The following is a 19174-nucleotide window of genomic DNA, read 5'->3' on the forward strand; positions in this document are numbered from 1 at the left end:
TTCAACACCTAATACATTAATAAATATAATCTGACATAAGCTTATTAAAACTATTAAAGCAAATCTCTTAAAGATAAAAAATTGAGTTACTCTTTTTCAAAACTGGTACAATTTTTATTCTTTAGAATGAGATTCTACTCCAAAGAATTTAGAGAGACAACGTACAGAACAAGTTACACAATAAATAGAGATGTTATTTTTGTTTTGGAATAACATTGTTGTTTTCATTAACAATAAAAAGATTAATATGGCGTCGTTTTCTACATAATATATATAAGTAGACGTCGGATATTTTCAAACCTGACGGAAATGCGCGCCGATAATAGTCTGCACCGGTTAAATCTATTTTCTGCACGTTAGCTCCGCGATTAATCATGTTACTCTGTATTGCTTGCAGCTGCTAATAGTGGCGAAACATGCATTCGTCGCAAATGAAGCGGATTACTATACGGTTTAGCGAGATCTCGATAGAACGTCGAAACACATTTGCCGTTAGAAACCGCATAACCGCAGCAGCATCTCCTAATTATTCCAAGGTAATTAGAATATCAATAATTTATCGCCGTGCGCGACGATGCGTATTTGCGCGGTATTGTTATCGAGAAGATACAGAGAAATTGAATGATTTGAGACATGTATGACGTTACAAATCACAATTATCCAATTGGTCGTCATCAAGTATACACGCGTTGATATTCATTATAGAGCTTGAAGTTTGTGCAAGGAAATCGGAAACTCTCTAACGATAAATTATGCAGTAAAGCGTTGCTGCACTTCGCGTCGATGCATTTTGCAGTTGGTAAAGTAGAAGATAAATTAACCCCTAACTTCGCAAACTACTTCTGAACGGAGGAGAATGACGCCGGACCTTTAGAAACACTCACAGCTCGTAATTTCAGCACATTTTACAATTGATAAGCATTCCGCAAAATTTCCGCCGCAATTTCCCGAGTCACCATTGTGCCCGAGTGAAAATGACCGGCGGTCATTGTTCGTCCGGCAACATCGGCTAATTTCATCGCGTTCAAGCCAGGCACTGCTAACGAGCTCACCGCGAAGCGTACCACGTAGGTGGGACTGCATCAAGGTCGACAATGTGAGAGGAGAGTCATAAGGGTGCGGCTCGAAAATCACGGGTGTCATTGTGTAGCTCATGGTTATACGACGGCTTGTGTAATCGGCATCCCCGATGCCGAGAACGTGGCCAATCAGGCACCATTGATTCGCAGTTGGAATAGTATCCTGATCGTGCCGACCTAAGCCCGATACCGTGCCACCCTTGCAACGACCGGTCAATCTTCGACAGCGCGAATCCGCGTGTTTACCGACCCCGGGAAAATGTTTTCTGCCGCCATCGGGGGAGGAGACCCTAATCGTGTTCTCGATTCCCCCAATCTTCCCTTGCGAAGGGTGACGGAGGTCCCTCTCTAATTAATAAATCGAATATTGCGATATTATTGGTCCTGACGCAAAAGCGGTGATGTTACGAAAGAAATGACGCATAGCGACTTTGATCTTTGTAGAAGAAAATTCAACCCTAAAACGCTAAATTGATATTGAGCGATACAGTGAATTTATATATCAGTAGCAATAATATTGATACATAAATTGCTACTAATACGTAAATTTTACGTACAAGAAATAGTCTACCCTAAATTAATATAACACAAGTTTTTCTCATATACTTCATACTTTCAATATGATGAAATATTCATAATCTAATCTTTTAAACACAAACCTAATTATTAACTTAAGAGAAAAGAAAGAATAGGCACATCATCAAATTCAATTTTGAAATGATATGAAGTACGTAATTTAATTGTGTATGTGTCTTCTCAAGATATTTTAAGTAAAGTATATAATAATACAAAATAACTCAAAATCGCTTATCGCGTTCTCTGTTATAATGAAATCAAGGAAACCTAAACCTTTTCCTCGAATTTTTCTTATTCAATTAAAGATTCGCAGAGTAATAATCTCGATTGAATTACATTTTTCTCCACTTACATCCCTTTGAATACGACCCTCAATTGTTCTGTGCCAACATAGTAAATTGTGAACGCTCTTCCCTGGCTTGGCTAGGACCAAAAGCCGCGACGCGCGCGCAGAGAACGGGACGCAGTTAATCGACAAGCTTTTGATGTCACTCGGATGAGTAGAGTTCGAATTGTTTCCAATTGTTTTCGATTTGCCTATCGATGGCGTTACGCGGCTCATGGGACGGTTAATTGCGCGTGGAACAGATTTGCTAATCAAAGCGAGCGCTTGCTATGCACTCAGAAAAAGGTTTCTTCAATTCAAAGAAATGTTTCTTTGCTGTACGGTTAAAGAAAAAATCAAATAAATTTTTTAATTTAATTTCAAAAAATAATGTTTAAATCAAAGAAATTTTTTTTTAACCGTATAACAAAGAAACATTTCTTTGAATCGAAGAAATCTTTCTCTGGATGTGATGCACTTGCAAGTATGCGACAATTAAAAATTATTGATGTAAATCGTCTTACTCAATCACTGCTTCTTACATATTATTTACAGACGTATTTTCGTCAATTTGCAAAAATCGAGATAAAAAGGCGATTCTCTAATGACACTCAACTATGATTTCGACGCGCGTTAAAAACGATCCACTTTCTGCAAACAAAGAACAGGATTAAAGGGTATAAAGACGTCAAATAAAGCTGGATCATTTTGTTTATGCTAATGCCACCAAAAAGGGTGTAACGCGAAACCGTGAAAACTTGTTTCTCGTCCATCACATATCGCAGTGTAGTTACGCCGGAAATCTTTCATTGTGAACAATTCAGACAATTCGACGTTGACAGGTTAGATTTACAGCGGGCGTTATTAATTTGTGCGTTAACTCTCGACACCTTGGGAGTTCAACCGAGTTTTTATCAACACGCGCGGTGCTCTGACCTGTTTCGTTTCACACGTCACTCTCGCAAACCTATTCCCGCCTATAATTTAAATAACCCGACAATATCACACATGAAAAAATTAAGTCTTACAAAAGAGATTTACATATTTATGCCATTCGTGTTAGCGTGACAGAAAAATATTGCTAAATTTCATAGAAGAATAAAAAGAATAAAAAATAAATTCAAAAGTATCACTTTTGAGTATATTAATATTTTTTACAATCATATGCCATGGAATAACATTTACAACATGCAGCCACATTACAACATAGTACCTTTTGAATTTCAAATACAGTGTCAGCTGTTTAGCTGAAACTCTCGTACTAAGTTTTAAAATTCCAATTTTATTTTAAGTATTTAGCTTAATCTCTTGCATTAATTTGTGTATAAAGTTATGTAATCATCATTTTATTATACTTGCAAAAAGACTAGAACATTTATACTCTTTATACTTCGTAACAAAATGGAAGACTGCAATATAACTCGGATATTCCAAGCTGCAACAATAATAACGAATGACAAAGAAAATGTAACAGAAGCACTAATCGTAAAATTTTTTTAGAGACCGAGCAATATGCGGTGAAAATCGTACGATGCTGTATCTATACGATAGCTATAAGGTCTGCTCTCCGTTGACGAAGCCACTTCGAATCTATTTCCGTTTCCATTCCAACGCGACATATTGTCCACGCCGTAATGTCACGTCGAGTGTGTTTTCAGCAAACTGCATCAAACAGCGTCGTCTCTTGAAGCACGAAGCAGTCTCAAGAGGCATGCGGAAGCGCGTTTGAACACGAAGGGAAATGACGGCCCAGTTTCTACATGCACGCGAGTCAGAGACAGATGGCTAGCTTTAACCGTGCAATAGCTTCGTAGTTTAACTACGAGTCTTTTTTACGTTAACACGACAACGCCAATGGTAAATGCGAGACAACATATGTAAAGTAAGCGTCGTTTTTTTCAATAAAGCTATCTCTATCGATTTAATGGACGTACTTTCAATTTAATAGACGCTAAAAGAAAAACCTACTATGTGGTATTACTACTATTGATTATAAACTTTAACTCTTCAAGAGCTTAATCCTTTTAGTATTTTCAAAAATAGAAAATGTTATCTTGCGAGAGGTCGAATGTGATGCAACGTATAATATCTCTTAGATAGTAGTTATTTTTCATATCAGAAAATGTCAAATATCACGATGCAGAAGCATGATGAAAGATACATATGCTATTAAATTTTATTTTACTTAAATTTATTAAAATAAAAATATTTAAAACAATAATTTCTTATTGTAAAGATGATTAATTGCATCTAAAATAATTATCACAAAAATGTGTTAAATTATACAAACTATATCACATTTCTTATTAATGTCCTCGGCTATGACCGCGAAATAAGGTTATCAAACAATAATAGTATAATCGAAATTATTATCTATCTATAATTATTGTACTAAAGTGGATAATGAAATCATAATTATTAGTCATATCTATTCTCAAATATTAGACATAATTATTTCGTAATTACTTCGGATAAACTCTTGACTTTACAAAATTTTTTTTTAATACAAAGATGAAACATTCTTTTCCTTTTCCGAATTTTCGAAAAAGAATCGATCACTTTAAATTACACGCACTCACCGAGATTCGATACGTTCGCGTAAAGGTAATAAAGCAGCCAACGGCACCATTGAAACAGCCTGACAGCCGAATGCTGAAAAACGACGAGCTCGATCATCGTCGTATAGACGTAGGTCGACGATCGACTTTCGGCTTCGAGTAATGCGATCCGCGCATCGACGATCCGCGTACTGAAGTGGCCCACATTTTATAAACGCCGGCATATCGCGTACCACTGCATAATATGTGGGGACCGTCTAACGAGAAAAGGAGAATTGGAACGAGAGTGAGCGAGAAGGGAATATGATTCGTGCTCGTCTCCCCTACTTGAGCCCAAACGAATGACGCCATTCATAATTAGGATGAAGATCCGGATGCTGGCTCTCATGCCCTTGGAGTTATATCAACAAATATATAAAAGGGACTATATAGAAATATTTGTAATAATGACGCCAGTTTAAAAAAAACAGTTAATCTTTTTTTAAAAAAGTTTATAATAATTTTGGATATGTCGTGCTTATATAAATTTATGTCTATTAACATAACAATTCGATTTTTATTTCACACCAATTTCTTTGTGTATTTAAATTATTGTCTCATCTCCCCCCCCCCCCCCCCCCTCTCTCTCTCTCTCTCTCTGTTCTTATCTTCTACGCTGACTATTTAAAATTGTATGGCGAAAAAGCTCATTGGACTTAACAACAAATGCAAAATTATTCATAAGATTGCGCGAGTAAAATGAGACCCAGCATTCAGTCCGCGACTCAATCTGAAATGGTAATGGTGGAAGTAATTAACACCTCGTTGTGCTACACAGAGCCCGGACAAAGATGGAGGGATTTGTGCAATTATTAAATTCGCCCCGTAGAGCATCGCGCAAGCATTCATTGCAACACTGTTGACGGAATGGGGAATGCTCATTGCTTCCGTTATATGGTAGTTAAAACGTCATCATGCCTCCAAATTGCGTTTGCCGTCAGAACCATTGCGTTATCACGAGTCACTGTGAATTTAGTCGATGAAAAACCTACGCGCAATACTTTGAAGCAATAATGACGATAATAATAATAAATAGTAAAAGATATAGCAGAAATTGTATTTCTTTCAGGCATAAATTTATATCCTCTTTAAAAATAGATATTAAATATTTATAAGAGATTTAATATTGATTAAATATTTTAACTTTTTTAGAAATTGGATGAACGTACTTTTCTATTTGTACAATTTCATATGTCATATATTTTGATATATACATAACTCTTACAGAAATTTAATATATTAGCCAATTTATTAATGAAAGACAATAATTAATTGTTTATTTAGAGTACTAAAAGTATTGAACAACAGTGTTCAATATTTTTTTAATACTTAAAAAATAAGTAATTACTGTCTTTAAATATTAAAGTATTAAATGTTTGTAAGGATACATATTATGACATGTACGTATTGTAATTTTTTAAATATTTTTCATATTATATTAGATATAAAATGATAGCCAGACTACTATTCTGAATTCTGATGAATTATAGATCGTAAAAAATTTTTTATGCATGAATATGTATAAATATGTATAACATACATAAATATTCATAAACATGTACAATCAAATATGAAATATGTCCATATATGTTCATACATCCCTCTCTCTTTTATAAAATTACTTTTTAGTGTGATAGAAATAATAATAGTAACGTGAAAACATAAAAAATAATTAAAGAGACAATTTTTACACTATTTGTTTTAGAAAAAAATAAGTTTTAAAAAATGTGAAAAAATTGCTCACACACAATTATATATACTTTTATATATAATTATACATAAGTAATTTTTTTACATTTCTTCAAACTTGATTTTTATAAAACAAATAGTGTGAAAATTATTCTTTCAATTATTTTTAATGTATTTTCACATTACTATTATTATTTCTATTACACTAAAAAGGAATTTTACAAAAGAAAGAGGGATGTATGAACATGTATGGATATATTTCATGTATAACTATATATGTTTATACGTATTTGTGTATGTTTATACAGATTTATACATATTTATACATGAAAAATTTTTTACCGGAATATCTAAAGTGGATTTAAGAAATAATTCAAGTCTTAAGTCACGGCAGAAATATCTTCGATCGGATATAGGTATCTATACGAGATAAGATGGTTTCGGCTTTCGCCAAAGCATAATGTATATAAACAGGATACAGGCGGATGCACTACAAAATATGTGAGTATAAAAGGACGCAATGCTACCCTATTGTAAGCTTATGTTGTCGTTATTATTTCTTTTGCCGCACACGGATTTTACGAAATATTACAGTTCTTGCATCGTATACTTATGGTGTCGTCCTCGTAAAAGGATCAAAGAATCTTACGAGAATTCACAAATTCTGTTATATTCTTCTCTATGAGCGCGTTCTACAGAAATAAAAAGCTTATAGTCTGCTTACAACTGTGTATTCTCTCTTCTTTTATAATAGTTATAATTTTTGAGAGAAAACCCTTCAAAATAAAATTAAAATTAATTACATTAAAAAGAGAGTGAAAATAAGATTCATGGTGGAAAGTCAATATTAAAAATGCACAGGAATGAAAAAGGAAAACTCGCGCTGTGGAGAGTCAACACATTGCAGTTGAAACGCGGAAAGCGAAATATTGACAGCTTACACTTGACCTACATGCGATGTAAAGAGTGAGTACATCGGTAGAACGTTGAACGAAATGCACGTGCTCGTGTAATAAATGGATAAAATGGCGCGTACACATACACACAGCAATGCATGTGAAATGGTAGCATTTACACATAGATAGAATTATAGAAACGTCAATCTATAGAGTACCCTACAAACATCGTGAAATACTTTAAAAGTTGAAACTTGAATATTAAAATTATGTGTGTGTGCAATTTTATTACTTTCCAAAAAAAATCCAAAAAAGAAGCACTAATAACAGATTAATTTTTTCCCGATCGTACTAAACGAAGATCATTTTAAATAATATTATAAATTTAATTTTAATTTTTTAAATGACAAACTATTCACTCATACAAATATTTATTTTTAAAATCGAGCAAGCGACGCTCACTTCATACCGACGCTCGAACCTTCAAGAACCACGACTATCCGACATGACCGACGCGATCGACATAACTGTTCAAAAATCGCAAATGTCCGAAAAAATGTTAACGTGCACGCTGATTTACGCTTCGCGACGACCGTTCAATTGTTGAACCCGCTACTCCCGACGCGTCCGAATCCGAGATACGTTTTTACGAAATTCGAAAGACGACGGCAACTTCACGCCGATGCTCGAAGCTTCGACTTGCAACGGTCCGACGCGACGCAACAGGGCGAGATTCAAATTGCGTTTGACCATCGCACGTACAAATTTATGCTAATTTATGCTACGACAATCACTCACTTGCACTGCCAGATTCAACACTCCCGATGCGCTAAAGACCTGTTCAAGACGCTCGGAAGACGGCAACTTCACTCCGATTCTAGAAGTCTCGACGCCGCCATTTGCCAACGGTCCGACCGGAGCAACGCCGACCAACACGATCTGCAGGATTGATATCGTGAAATACGGATCGCGTTTGCCGGTCGCACGTGCTAATTTATGCTCCATGATGATCCTTCGACACTCCTAATAATACACTACAGAAACCAGTAAGGCACTTCACTCCGCGGCACTTCACTCCGATGCTTCGAGCGAGCCAACGGTCCGCGATTAACAAGGATAGACACGCGTTGCTCCTGACGACAATCATTTATCGTCAGATTTTATGTTCCCGACAATCCTACAACACTCATTTCTCACACGAGACTCGTTCTAAACGGAAAAAATACGCACGAGACACGGAACGACGCGAAACGCATTAAATACGTACCGGCGCGTACCGGGTCGTCCAGCGAACTGACGCGCGATAGACACCCTCCCCTCCGTGACGTCATCACGTCGCGTCGAACGATAAACATTTTGAAAAAAACGGTCGCGGTGTTTTCGCATCGCTAATACCCAATTTCTTCACTTCCAGATAAATTGAGGATAACCTTATCCAGGAGATATCTCCATTGTATTCTGGGAGATATCTCTTGGATAAAGTTATCTAGAGAAAGTGAAGAAATTGGGCATAAGCCGTGTAATAATTAAAATTCTGATACGTTGAAAATTACGATGTTTTTCGATGTATCACGTATGGGAAAGTTGAACAACATTCTTGCGCGCTAAGGCCCGCAATTGCAAATCGTTAATTATTATTAATTTTCGCATATGTAATATTGATTTTTCAGTAAATTTCCGGCATAGATATACCTATAGATATGAAGAAGAATAAGAAATTAAATGAATCATTTACCCCATTTGCTCCGCTGTCGTCCGACGCCTTCCAGGTCTCCTCCACCTTTCGGACTTTCTCGCACTTGTACGACACAACACTCGCGAAAACATAGTTTATTATAATCGCGCATGTTAATTACAAGAATAAAAGAATTACACGGCATTTTGCACAGCACTCCCGACGTCAGCGACATGCAATTCGTATTGTATGCACGTTGGGATGGGAAAATAACGCGGAAGGCGTCACATTACCACTACGAATCGCAAATCTTACAAATTATCAGAACAAATATACGCTCATCAACGTAAAATCATTAACTTAATACATCGGCTGATAATTATACACGGATTATCGCACTTCAATGAGTAATTCCGTGATACGCAGAGCGGCTTATGCCGTTACCTGCTCGTTCGAGTCTCATCGACTGAATGACAATACATCGCGCCGGTCGCGCGTTCATGCAGCCGTTGACCTTTGTGTATGTACGCGCGTACGTAAGAAACAACATAAATTTTGAATATTTAACGTTTTATGAAATACAGTGAGTGTAAAAAGTATTCGTACAGGGAGAATATTTTTTAAAAAAACTTTATTTTTAAAAAGTAAATATTATCCGGCGAGAAACGAGTCATTGAATTGGTGTCGAATCAATATCGATACGATTATTTCAACACCAATTCGATGTCGATTCGACGTTTAATTGATGATCATTTCTTGCTGGGTAATTAACAATTTATTCATAAAGAATGAAATAAACTGTATGTTTCTTAAAATTATATATACACGGAGAAAATTTTATATTTAAAATTATTGTACTATAATGTGATAGTAGCTGCGGTCTTCATGTAAATTATGAGTTTAAATGCTATAGTTATTTTTTTTTTAAACAATAATATAACGTAATTTTTACACTTTTTCATAGTAAAAATTTTTTATTACAAAATTAAATATACCTAGCAAATTTTGTTTGCGTACCATAGTAAAAATTAACTGTTTTCATGTTAGAATATGGCTTAACAAAATAATTACTTTATTTATGTGATAAAAATTAGTATTACTTTAGTAAAAGTTAAGTCGAAATCATGTTGTGAGAGTGCATACAAGACATAGTAAAGTGTAATCTAAAATTGTATTAAAACTTAATATAAAATTTTCTCTGTGTACCAAAAAGAGGTGTATTAATTTTATTGAAAATATATCATCTGAAAAATAAGCGAAAATTAAAAATTCTGTTGTTTGGATGCTCAAAAAGTATTCGTACAGTCGAAAAATTTAGCTTCTAAAATCAAGAATACATGCGAAGCACGTTTGTTTATGTTAAAACAGAATATATTCATTATATAAAATTGCTAATTAATATTTATTTTTTATAAATAAGACTTTTTTTCATAAAAAATTTCTTTGCACGAATACTTTTTGCTCTCACTGTAAATTCGCGACGAACATTCTGTACCTTACGTTTCGAATTAATTATTGCCAAACCAGAGTTGTTACAGAAAATAAATTTTAAAATTCCCTGACTTTTCCAGGTTTTCCAGATGAAAGTGGAAAATTTTCTATGACTAATGTAAAATATGTAAATTTTAACATTTAAACTCAAGGATTGTAGGAAAACTGTACTATTAAAAACGCAAAAAAGCTTAATAGCATAGTAAAATTTTGGGTGCAAATTCAAGCCAACAGAAAATTAATTAGTTTTGAAAAAAAGAATGCAGTTAGGACGAAAAAAAAGAGGGATCAAATAAAAATACTGAATGAAATATAAAAATTTGAATTATTTTGTTCAAAACCATTTAAAGTGCGCAAGTTTTAAAGTGCGCATATTTAAAAAATTGTAACAATTATTTGGAATAAGAGTAGTTTAAGGAAATTGTAAGTAAATTTCGAAATTCTAGATTTTTTTACATTTTCCCTTGACTTTTATATAAAAAATAATACGAAATACGCGCGCGCATGTGTGTATGTGTGTGTGTGATCGCATGAAGCCATATGATTCATTCAATCTATAATGTCTTATTATTTAGCGATAAATCGATAAATATATAAATACAATTACGGGTCTTAGCTTTATAATCCTGTTGATCAACTTCAATCACTTGTAAAAATTATTGTAATTTAAAATTATTATAATTTTTATATTTCACACATGTGAGAATTTTTACTTAGGATTTTGTATAAATTTTAATTATTCTTTTTGAAATCCTAGCAATTGCTCTGTGGTGATACTGTATAATATTAATTGGAATCTGGAGAATAATTAAAATTTGCGGCACTATGCGAAACACATTGTGTATAATTATCTAATTAATAAATAACATTATAAAATTCCATATTGTTGAGAATTTTTTAATTACTCAGCTGCCTGAGTAATTTAAATAAATAATATTCTGCTAAAAACAGACTTTGAATAATGTTACATCGGTAACTTGCCAATTCCTTCAATCGCTTATCATTGTGCATTCTAGTTGACACGAGTGCATCTCGGAAAATATTGCACGCTCGATTTCGCAAAATCCGATCTCATTTTCGACGGAAATTTCCTATCCTATTCCTATGACAGTTACATTACCGTCCTAGATACCGGGCCAGATTGGCACGTATTTCCGGTCCTGACGTATAAATTTCGTGATGGTTCCTTTTCGGTGCAGCAACGACATCAAAATCACCCTTACCTGATCACGATTCCATGAATCTGCGAACTCTCTCTCGGCGCGATTTCAGGCAATTTCGACTGCACTTGGTGTATGCACCGACGGAAACGGGGAAATTCACCGTTACATAATGACAGGGGATGATTCACAAGTGCATCGTACGTCGACTCGTATGCCGGATGGCTCCTCTTCCTTTCTTAATGTAGCAAGTAACTAATTCATGGGATCGTCGGTACCTGCAAGATTATGAAAATTATGTTAGCGTTAATGGCCGACATTATGCGGATATGTGGTACTTATAATTCCGGAAGCTCACGTGGTTTTAAGAGGATGGAGAACTTTGCATTATCCTTTATGGGTTAGGTTCTCTTAAATACACCAATGCAAGATACGTTAGTCAGAGTAATCGAATTATTATTGAAAGCAACGAAAAAAAAGATTCTATATTAACTTTTATTTCATAATATAATAAACGCGTAATATTTGCCTGCGTAATATAAAATATTTCAATCAAACTCTCACGTGTCAAAACATATAAGCCTTTCAAAGTATAAAAAGACCTTGTTATCGCCTTTCTTTTGTGCACGTACAATCGTAAACACGATACTTTTACAAAAATAACCGAAAAACAATCGGGACAATTTCTGAATCGTGTCCATTCCAACTTTACTGTACAACACCTTTGTGTTTACGTCACGTTTCCCTCAAAATTGTAGACTGGTAGAAAAGATAAAAATGGAAAAAATTACAGAAACAAAACGCAGGAGAAGTTAACAACCTAAATCCATAAAATTCCTTTTTCCCGTCTGGTTTATTTAAAAATAAAATAGCATGTGAAAGGTTTCGAATACTATCTCGAATACTACTTTGTTTGTGACCAAGGATAAAACTGTAATCTCATTATATGAGATTGTTTACGAAATGGTGCACGAAAACGCGCTACCGCGTGATAAACGCAGCGCAGTGACAATCAGTCGTCGAAATAGGAAAAGAGGATTTTAGACTCGTATTTTCTGTGTCGTTGCGGACCCCATTACCGACAATGTCATTATCCGATCTGCGCACTACCGACAACTTTCTCTACGAAACGAACTCGCCGACGCATTCTCCTGTCGACGGAAACGATGTTAAAGATAGGGGAGAACTTCCCCTGTCCTTCATCGGTATCGTAAGACAAAGTCTTATGGAATATAATATCCCGTCGCGACGTGCCTTCCACGCAGAAGAAATGGCGAAGAAATAATTCAAAAGTTTCTCGCGAAACAGCTTGCACCGTATTCGTTTCCCCTTTCTTCGCCTCGCTCGTCAAAAACTCTCTTTCAAACTCGTGACTGCGCTTAGCGTACTATATTGCATCACAAATATAGTAATACTAGCTTAAAGAATAATCGGATGCCGCAACATTTTACGTGCGTTGTTTACGTGTTTTTTTTTTTTAATTGTAATTTCAATAAACCGTATACAACATAGAAAATATAAGAGTATAAAAAATGTAAATTGTTGCCTGCATAAAATGTGCAAATAAAAATGTTATTGTACAGCGTTTTTTGAATATATTCTGGATAAATGTATTTTTACGATCGATCATCAAGTTATGTGTGCTATCAACGATATCGTTACTATTATGGGAAAAAATTTTTTACGATTAATATTCAAACCACAAACGAAAATAAAAGAGTTTCGGCAATTATTTGTTTTTTAGATAGAAATTTGTAACTTTCGGAGAATAAAATACAATTTTTTTTACAGATTTATATCCCGATTCTGTAACTTTTAACGACAGTTCGATATCGTTATGTTGTTGTTGCGCAGCAGCTTTTTCGCCATATATAATATTTGTGTATCGACAATAGTATAACGATACTGACACTGTCGTTAAGAGTTACTGGCATCTTTTTAAGAACTCTGCGGATGGTATTTTAAGAATTTTATTGAAAATTATTGAAGAAATTATTAGAGATATTAAATCGATTCTGATTAAAGTAAAAAGATTATGATAAATAATGAAAATATAGTAAAGATTTTACTCTACATTTTTGAATTCTTATTTTTACACTTTGGTCAGATCTTTTCTTGTAACATATCAGAAAGTCTTGTATAATTCTTCGAAGATAAATTAGGATTTAATCAACTGTACTGAGGCGCTGAAAACGGAGTACTAATTTTATAAAGCTAACTCGAGATTTATATTCATTTCTTTTTACGTTGAATTTGACTACTATATTTTTGAGTAAAGGATGTTATTCTCGGATAGTAATAAACGGTTCTCTTTCTCTCTCTCTCGTTCTCTTTCGCCTAGTAAGATGCCAGATCGATGCACCATTAGCTTCTCTTCGTCTAAAGATCCACTGCTTATTGACCCTAGTTTGCATCATGACAAGTGGGATCAGGTACCATTTATCCGCTCTGGCCAGTCGCTATGTCGTAATTCAAGTCGCTTGAGCAAGCATTGTTAGCATAGAAAGATAGTGTCGGTTTAATTTTAAGACAATGAAGGATGGACTATCTGAATAATAAAGGTAGGTGAAAAATAATTTTTACTTACACAGGTAGGAATACGTTTCGCTATCGCCCTACGGTAAACCAGTAGCACGAATGAATCAAACTTTATTTATCATTCCAAATTAAACATCGCAGTATAATAGAGCGAATTTTACGAAAAGAAAGAGAAATTTTGTGATAATAAAATTAAAAACAAATTAAAATAATAAATTAAAAAAAAACAAATTCAGTAACTAATAAATATTAAATATTAAAGCAACCGTATTATTAAAGCAAAAATATTTCATGAGTGTGAATGTGTAATAATTTGGCTGAGGAATGGGAAACGTATTCCAAAAATAGCATCGCTTTGTATCGTTCGCGTGACGGTGTATGGCTCTCCAAAACAGATTAAATTTATTTAACGCAGCCAATCGCTACCTCTTGTTACGGTAACTTTATATGCGGCTATTGGAGATTGACTAGAGCCGTGCGCAAATTTAACCAGCGAATTTAACAGACACTGCTCAATCATTAGATTCAATTATTTTATTATACCGTCGAGAGAGAGAGAGAGAGAGAGAGAGGAAATTGTAGAATATAGTTTCCTTCTAATCAATTCGATTATGAAATATTAATTGATATAATACGCTTCTAAAGGAGATTTTAAAGTTATAATTATTAATATGGCTGATTATTCTATCATGCTTATTTAATTATAATCACATTGCGCAATTATTCTATATTATCTATATAGATTTTATATTTTGAAGAAAGAGAGATATATTCCTGTCTCACAGGATATTTGCTCAATTGATCCATTATGCCATACTCGAGGGATTTCTGATGATCCCCCTATTTCCCATCTTAGCACCCCTTTTTGGCACCGGCCGCAAAGGGATGCGCCACCAGGTACCATTTATTTGTCCGCTGTTCGCAACGTCATAACTCAAATCAGCAGGATCAGATTATGATATATCACAGAAAAAAATGCAATGTGTCTAGATTCCACGGTAAAGCGTAAAAGCAAAAGAAAAAATTCTACTTGTAAGACTAAAAATTCAACGAAAGATTACTGCATTATTCCATTCCCCAGAATATTATTCGTTTCCTTATTGAAAGGAAATTTTTCTTATTCACAATTTGGATAACATTTCTTTGCTATATTAATTTAGAAATCCTATTGTAGTCTGAAGCAAAATATAAATGTAACTATATTTAATCAAAATGCATGTTTAACGTATGATAGTGTGCGTTTTATAATGCACACTATCTGTTTTAATCGAATTATCGTATATATCCGTTTATTAAAGCCACGTTCTTTCGATTAAAAGTGCCCAGGACTTATAAAGGCTTCGACCCAATCCTGATGACACCACACGAGCATTGTCAGTGATGAACGATGTCAGTGAGATTAGGGTACTTAATCGCCAGTGGCACATCAAAAGGGGGGAGTTATTCTGCAGCTCAGTGATACGTATTGTCCGTAAATGTGCCTTTTGTCATCCAATTGAATCTGGAATGTGCCATCTGCGCCACAAGAAAACTACACGCGACGATTCTGTGGCGTCTTGGCCTCGCGGGTCGGAATTGCGTCGAAATATCACGAAGACAGCAATGATAAAAATTTTTTAAAGAAATAATATATATCTTTTAGATAAAATTTAACAAGGGTATGTGTGATGAAAGATAAAAATTTTTACATCGCACAAATTTATTAAAATTTTAATTAAAGTAGAATTCTTATCCTCTTTCTTAAGAAGGCAGAGTTTTAATTGTAAGATAAGTGGAAAATTCAAATTTTTTTGCCCACTTCTCGTTAAAATATAAATTTTAAAACGTAACGTACCATCGATATTAGATCGCACGACGAAATTTAACGAGAATATGAAACGGTCAAACGATTATATTATTTCAGTAAAAAGCGTAAGCTGCTATATCGATTACAATCCGATGTGTTGCACAGGTTGCACTGCACGCGCTCAATTTATTTGCCGGAAGTAATCTCGGATTCGAACAATGCATGATGTATGATATTTAACGTTCAGCTGTTATGCTTTCGAATGAGACTATACGATGTACAAATAAATGTGATATGGAACGTCATGCTTTTTTTAGATTTTACATGTGCTTAGCTATTCTAAATTCAAAAATTCTCTTTCTCTCTCTCTCTCTCTGCTTCTAACAAATAAAACAAAATTATGCAGTTTATAACAATCTATAAATTAAGTATTAAATTACGCAGTTGCATACAATGTTATTAAATTAATCATAAGCGAAAGGATGTAATTATTTAATGAATAAGCAAAATGTCATTCATTATAAAATCGGAATGTAAAAAACAATATATAAATAATAAAAAAAGAGAAAAAATTCAAAATCAACTTAAAACAGAAATTCTATATAATTTAAATAAACAGAAAAATACACAATAAAAGTAATAAAAAAGTAATAAAATTTTATTCTGTAATATTCGTAAAATAATAAAACTAAATTTCATTAGCGTGTAATAACAATACTTTTTTAATAAAAAAAATAGCAAATATATATAAAATACAATAGATTGAAAAATCTTTCGCTTAATCGTTTTACATTTTTGATCTACAATTCATACTAGAGTCTTTGATTTTCTGTGAATAGTACATGTATCTATACCTTGACATACATGAACATTAATACGGATTCCTCAAAGGAACCCATGAAGACATCCTTGATACCTATTATCGTGGCCATGTAATATGTAGTATAATTATATCATTAGTATTAAGCAGAGTCCCATAGCAGTATGGGGGTCAGATATCTAATTATGTAGTAAAAAATAGGTACTACAGGAACGTTCTCACGTGTACGGATCGCAAGGTTAATCGATATTAGGTATTCTTAGTACGGAAAGCCAGTCCGTCGAGTGACGGCAAAATTTTATCATCCGCCATGCGAACCCATGCGCTTCAATAATCAACGTAATATAAACGGCTTCTCTTTATGGAGAAGCTTTCAGCGGCGCTTCTGCACTATGCGCGATACAAATGTTCTGAAACTTGGACGATTATCTTCATTTAACGCGCCTTCTCTTTCCAATTCTAATCTCTCAAATTATTTACTCAAATCTCGTGATGTCCTTCCACTATTGTCGATAAAATCCCTTCCTTCGATCACCACGGATTAAGCCCAGTCAAATTTCAATTTCTCGGCCGAGAAGATCCGGCCACTCAGAAGATTCCATCGTTCGAATCATCTGAGTGGAAATTGAAGTGACCATTTTTGAGATCTATGATGTTATTGTAGAAACTAAAATTAAAATTCTTTAGATATTCTTTTAACTTAAATATATCTTACAATTATACATTGCCTTATTAAATATTATATTTCACTCGTACACGAAAAGAACGATTTTGCTGAAATATCTAAAAATTTAGCTAGATACAAATTTGAGAATAATTTTGTTGAGCCATTAAAGTAGTTACATAGAAGTACGATGAGCAATGATGCAACAAATTTTGACATTCTAGCAATTCCTGTTTAAACGTCCTTTACATAATTATTCTAATAATCCAATCAAATTATTTTCAGATTTTCATCTAGCCAAATTTTTAGATACTTCAGCATAAACCGTGTATTTTAAATAAATTAAACAAAAAATTTAAGTAATTGAGGGGATCTATCATTCTTTATCTTATCACAATTTTGTTTAAGCTTTCCAATAAAGTATCTTTTGATATATTATAATAATCAAAAAAGCTGTATCAATTTACGATACTAAGTGAGCATAAAATAACGGAGAAAAGTCAATAATACGTTTTAAACGACGATCGACTGAATTAATGATAGGAAGGAGTTAATCATAATATGGAATAAGAACATAATTTACTGGCTGTTCTCGATAATAAAATTAGCCCTCTAACCGGTCTTCGACGCTTCGTTATCATGAACTTGCCGCCTTTCTTTTTCCACATGATGTTATTCGTGTAACACGGAATTTTCCGAAGCGTAATGAATTTATTTATCGTACGGAACTGCGTCATGGACGCACGTATCAGACTTGAACCATTCCAGTATAACAAATGTATTTATACTGTACATACCGCAGATATAATACAGAACCTTCAAATGGTATAAATGCACAAAGAATATGAATATTGATTACCACAGAACAGAGTATTTTTAGAATACTTTCAATATCGTGTATTTTCATTCGATATAATGCAATCTATTAATCTATTAATAAATCTAATAGTAAGCTTCCACACAGTAAAAAAAGACTATTCTTAAATCAACCATAAAATACTCATATATAAGCAAAAATTTTGTAATCTTGCTTTAAAGATTTTAGTCTTGATTTGATTGAATTTATATTAATATAAGATTTTTTTTTTAATTGAGCAAGTCTTGAATTGAGTGCAAAGTAATACTTGCATCAAAACAAATTTAATCGACTCAAAATTAATATGTTTGAAGCAATCGCAATATTTTGCTTATATATGAGTGTATTATGTTTAATTTAAGAATAGTCTCTTTTTCTGTGCAAGCAGAACAAAAGTCATTGACTTGAAATCATTAAAATTGAAAGTCATTTCTCGATCAATCGCAATCCATTTTAATGTCATGTTTATGTTATCGTAACGTGTTATTCTGTTTAATTTAATTATCAATATGATGTACTAATTATGTACATTCGATCTGACGTCGTCTAATTAGATGAAAAATTCGCAGTAATTAACGTAGATAAAAATACGACAAATCGTGAGAAAGTCTCAAGCACCGTCGCAGATATTAAGGTCGCGAACGTTTCAACTTTCCCTCGAAATGTTATATCTTTGCGTAATGCGTAAACTGATCAGTATCTTCCAAAATAGGACGAAAAATATTGCAGGAAAAGATAAACGAGAAGATAAAGAGAAAGGAGAGAAACTTAAAGTTATTCCTAGCGCGATGAGAGTGTTTTACGACGCGACGACTCGCCACCGAGCAAACTAATTAGCATAATTCGCCCAAAGCGAACAATAAGGATCGACTGAATGATCAATGAACCGTACGTGCGGTAGCTCTTCCCTAATAAGCTACATGTTTTCCCTGGATGTAGCTTGTAAACGAACTAGTATAGGATAGTAATTCGATACTAAAGCGTCAAATATACAGAGGGTGCGACATAAAGGCTCTACACGA

General features: G+C 33.8%; 1 protein-coding gene across 4 annotated transcripts in view; it reads right to left on the reverse strand.

Annotated features, from left to right (window-relative positions):
* The window catches only part of Liprin-gamma (liprin protein kazrin), a 144102-nt gene that overhangs the window by 121979 nt on the left and 2949 nt on the right, over positions 1-19174 (reverse strand). The window contains exon 2 of one of the 4 annotated variants that reach the window (XM_018516584.1): positions 11552-11766. The exons of 1 other annotated variant lie outside the window; for it this stretch is intronic. Coding sequence is in view for 1 of the 3 variants with exons in the window: in XM_018516583.1 (XP_018372085.1) it covers positions 4560-4656 (97 nt within the window). In the remaining 2 variants the exon portion in view is untranslated. Of the gene's footprint in view, positions 1-4559; positions 4719-7960; positions 8002-11551; positions 11767-19174 lie in introns of those variants that run through there. 2 more of the 4 variants (XM_018516587.1, XM_018516583.1) reach the window with 2 other exon arrangements.

Source organism: Trachymyrmex cornetzi, unplaced genomic scaffold, assembly GCF_001594075.2.
Source record: "Trachymyrmex cornetzi isolate Tcor2-1 unplaced genomic scaffold, Tcor1.1 scaffold641, whole genome shotgun sequence".
Lineage (NCBI taxonomy): Eukaryota > Metazoa > Arthropoda > Insecta > Hymenoptera > Formicidae > Trachymyrmex > Trachymyrmex cornetzi.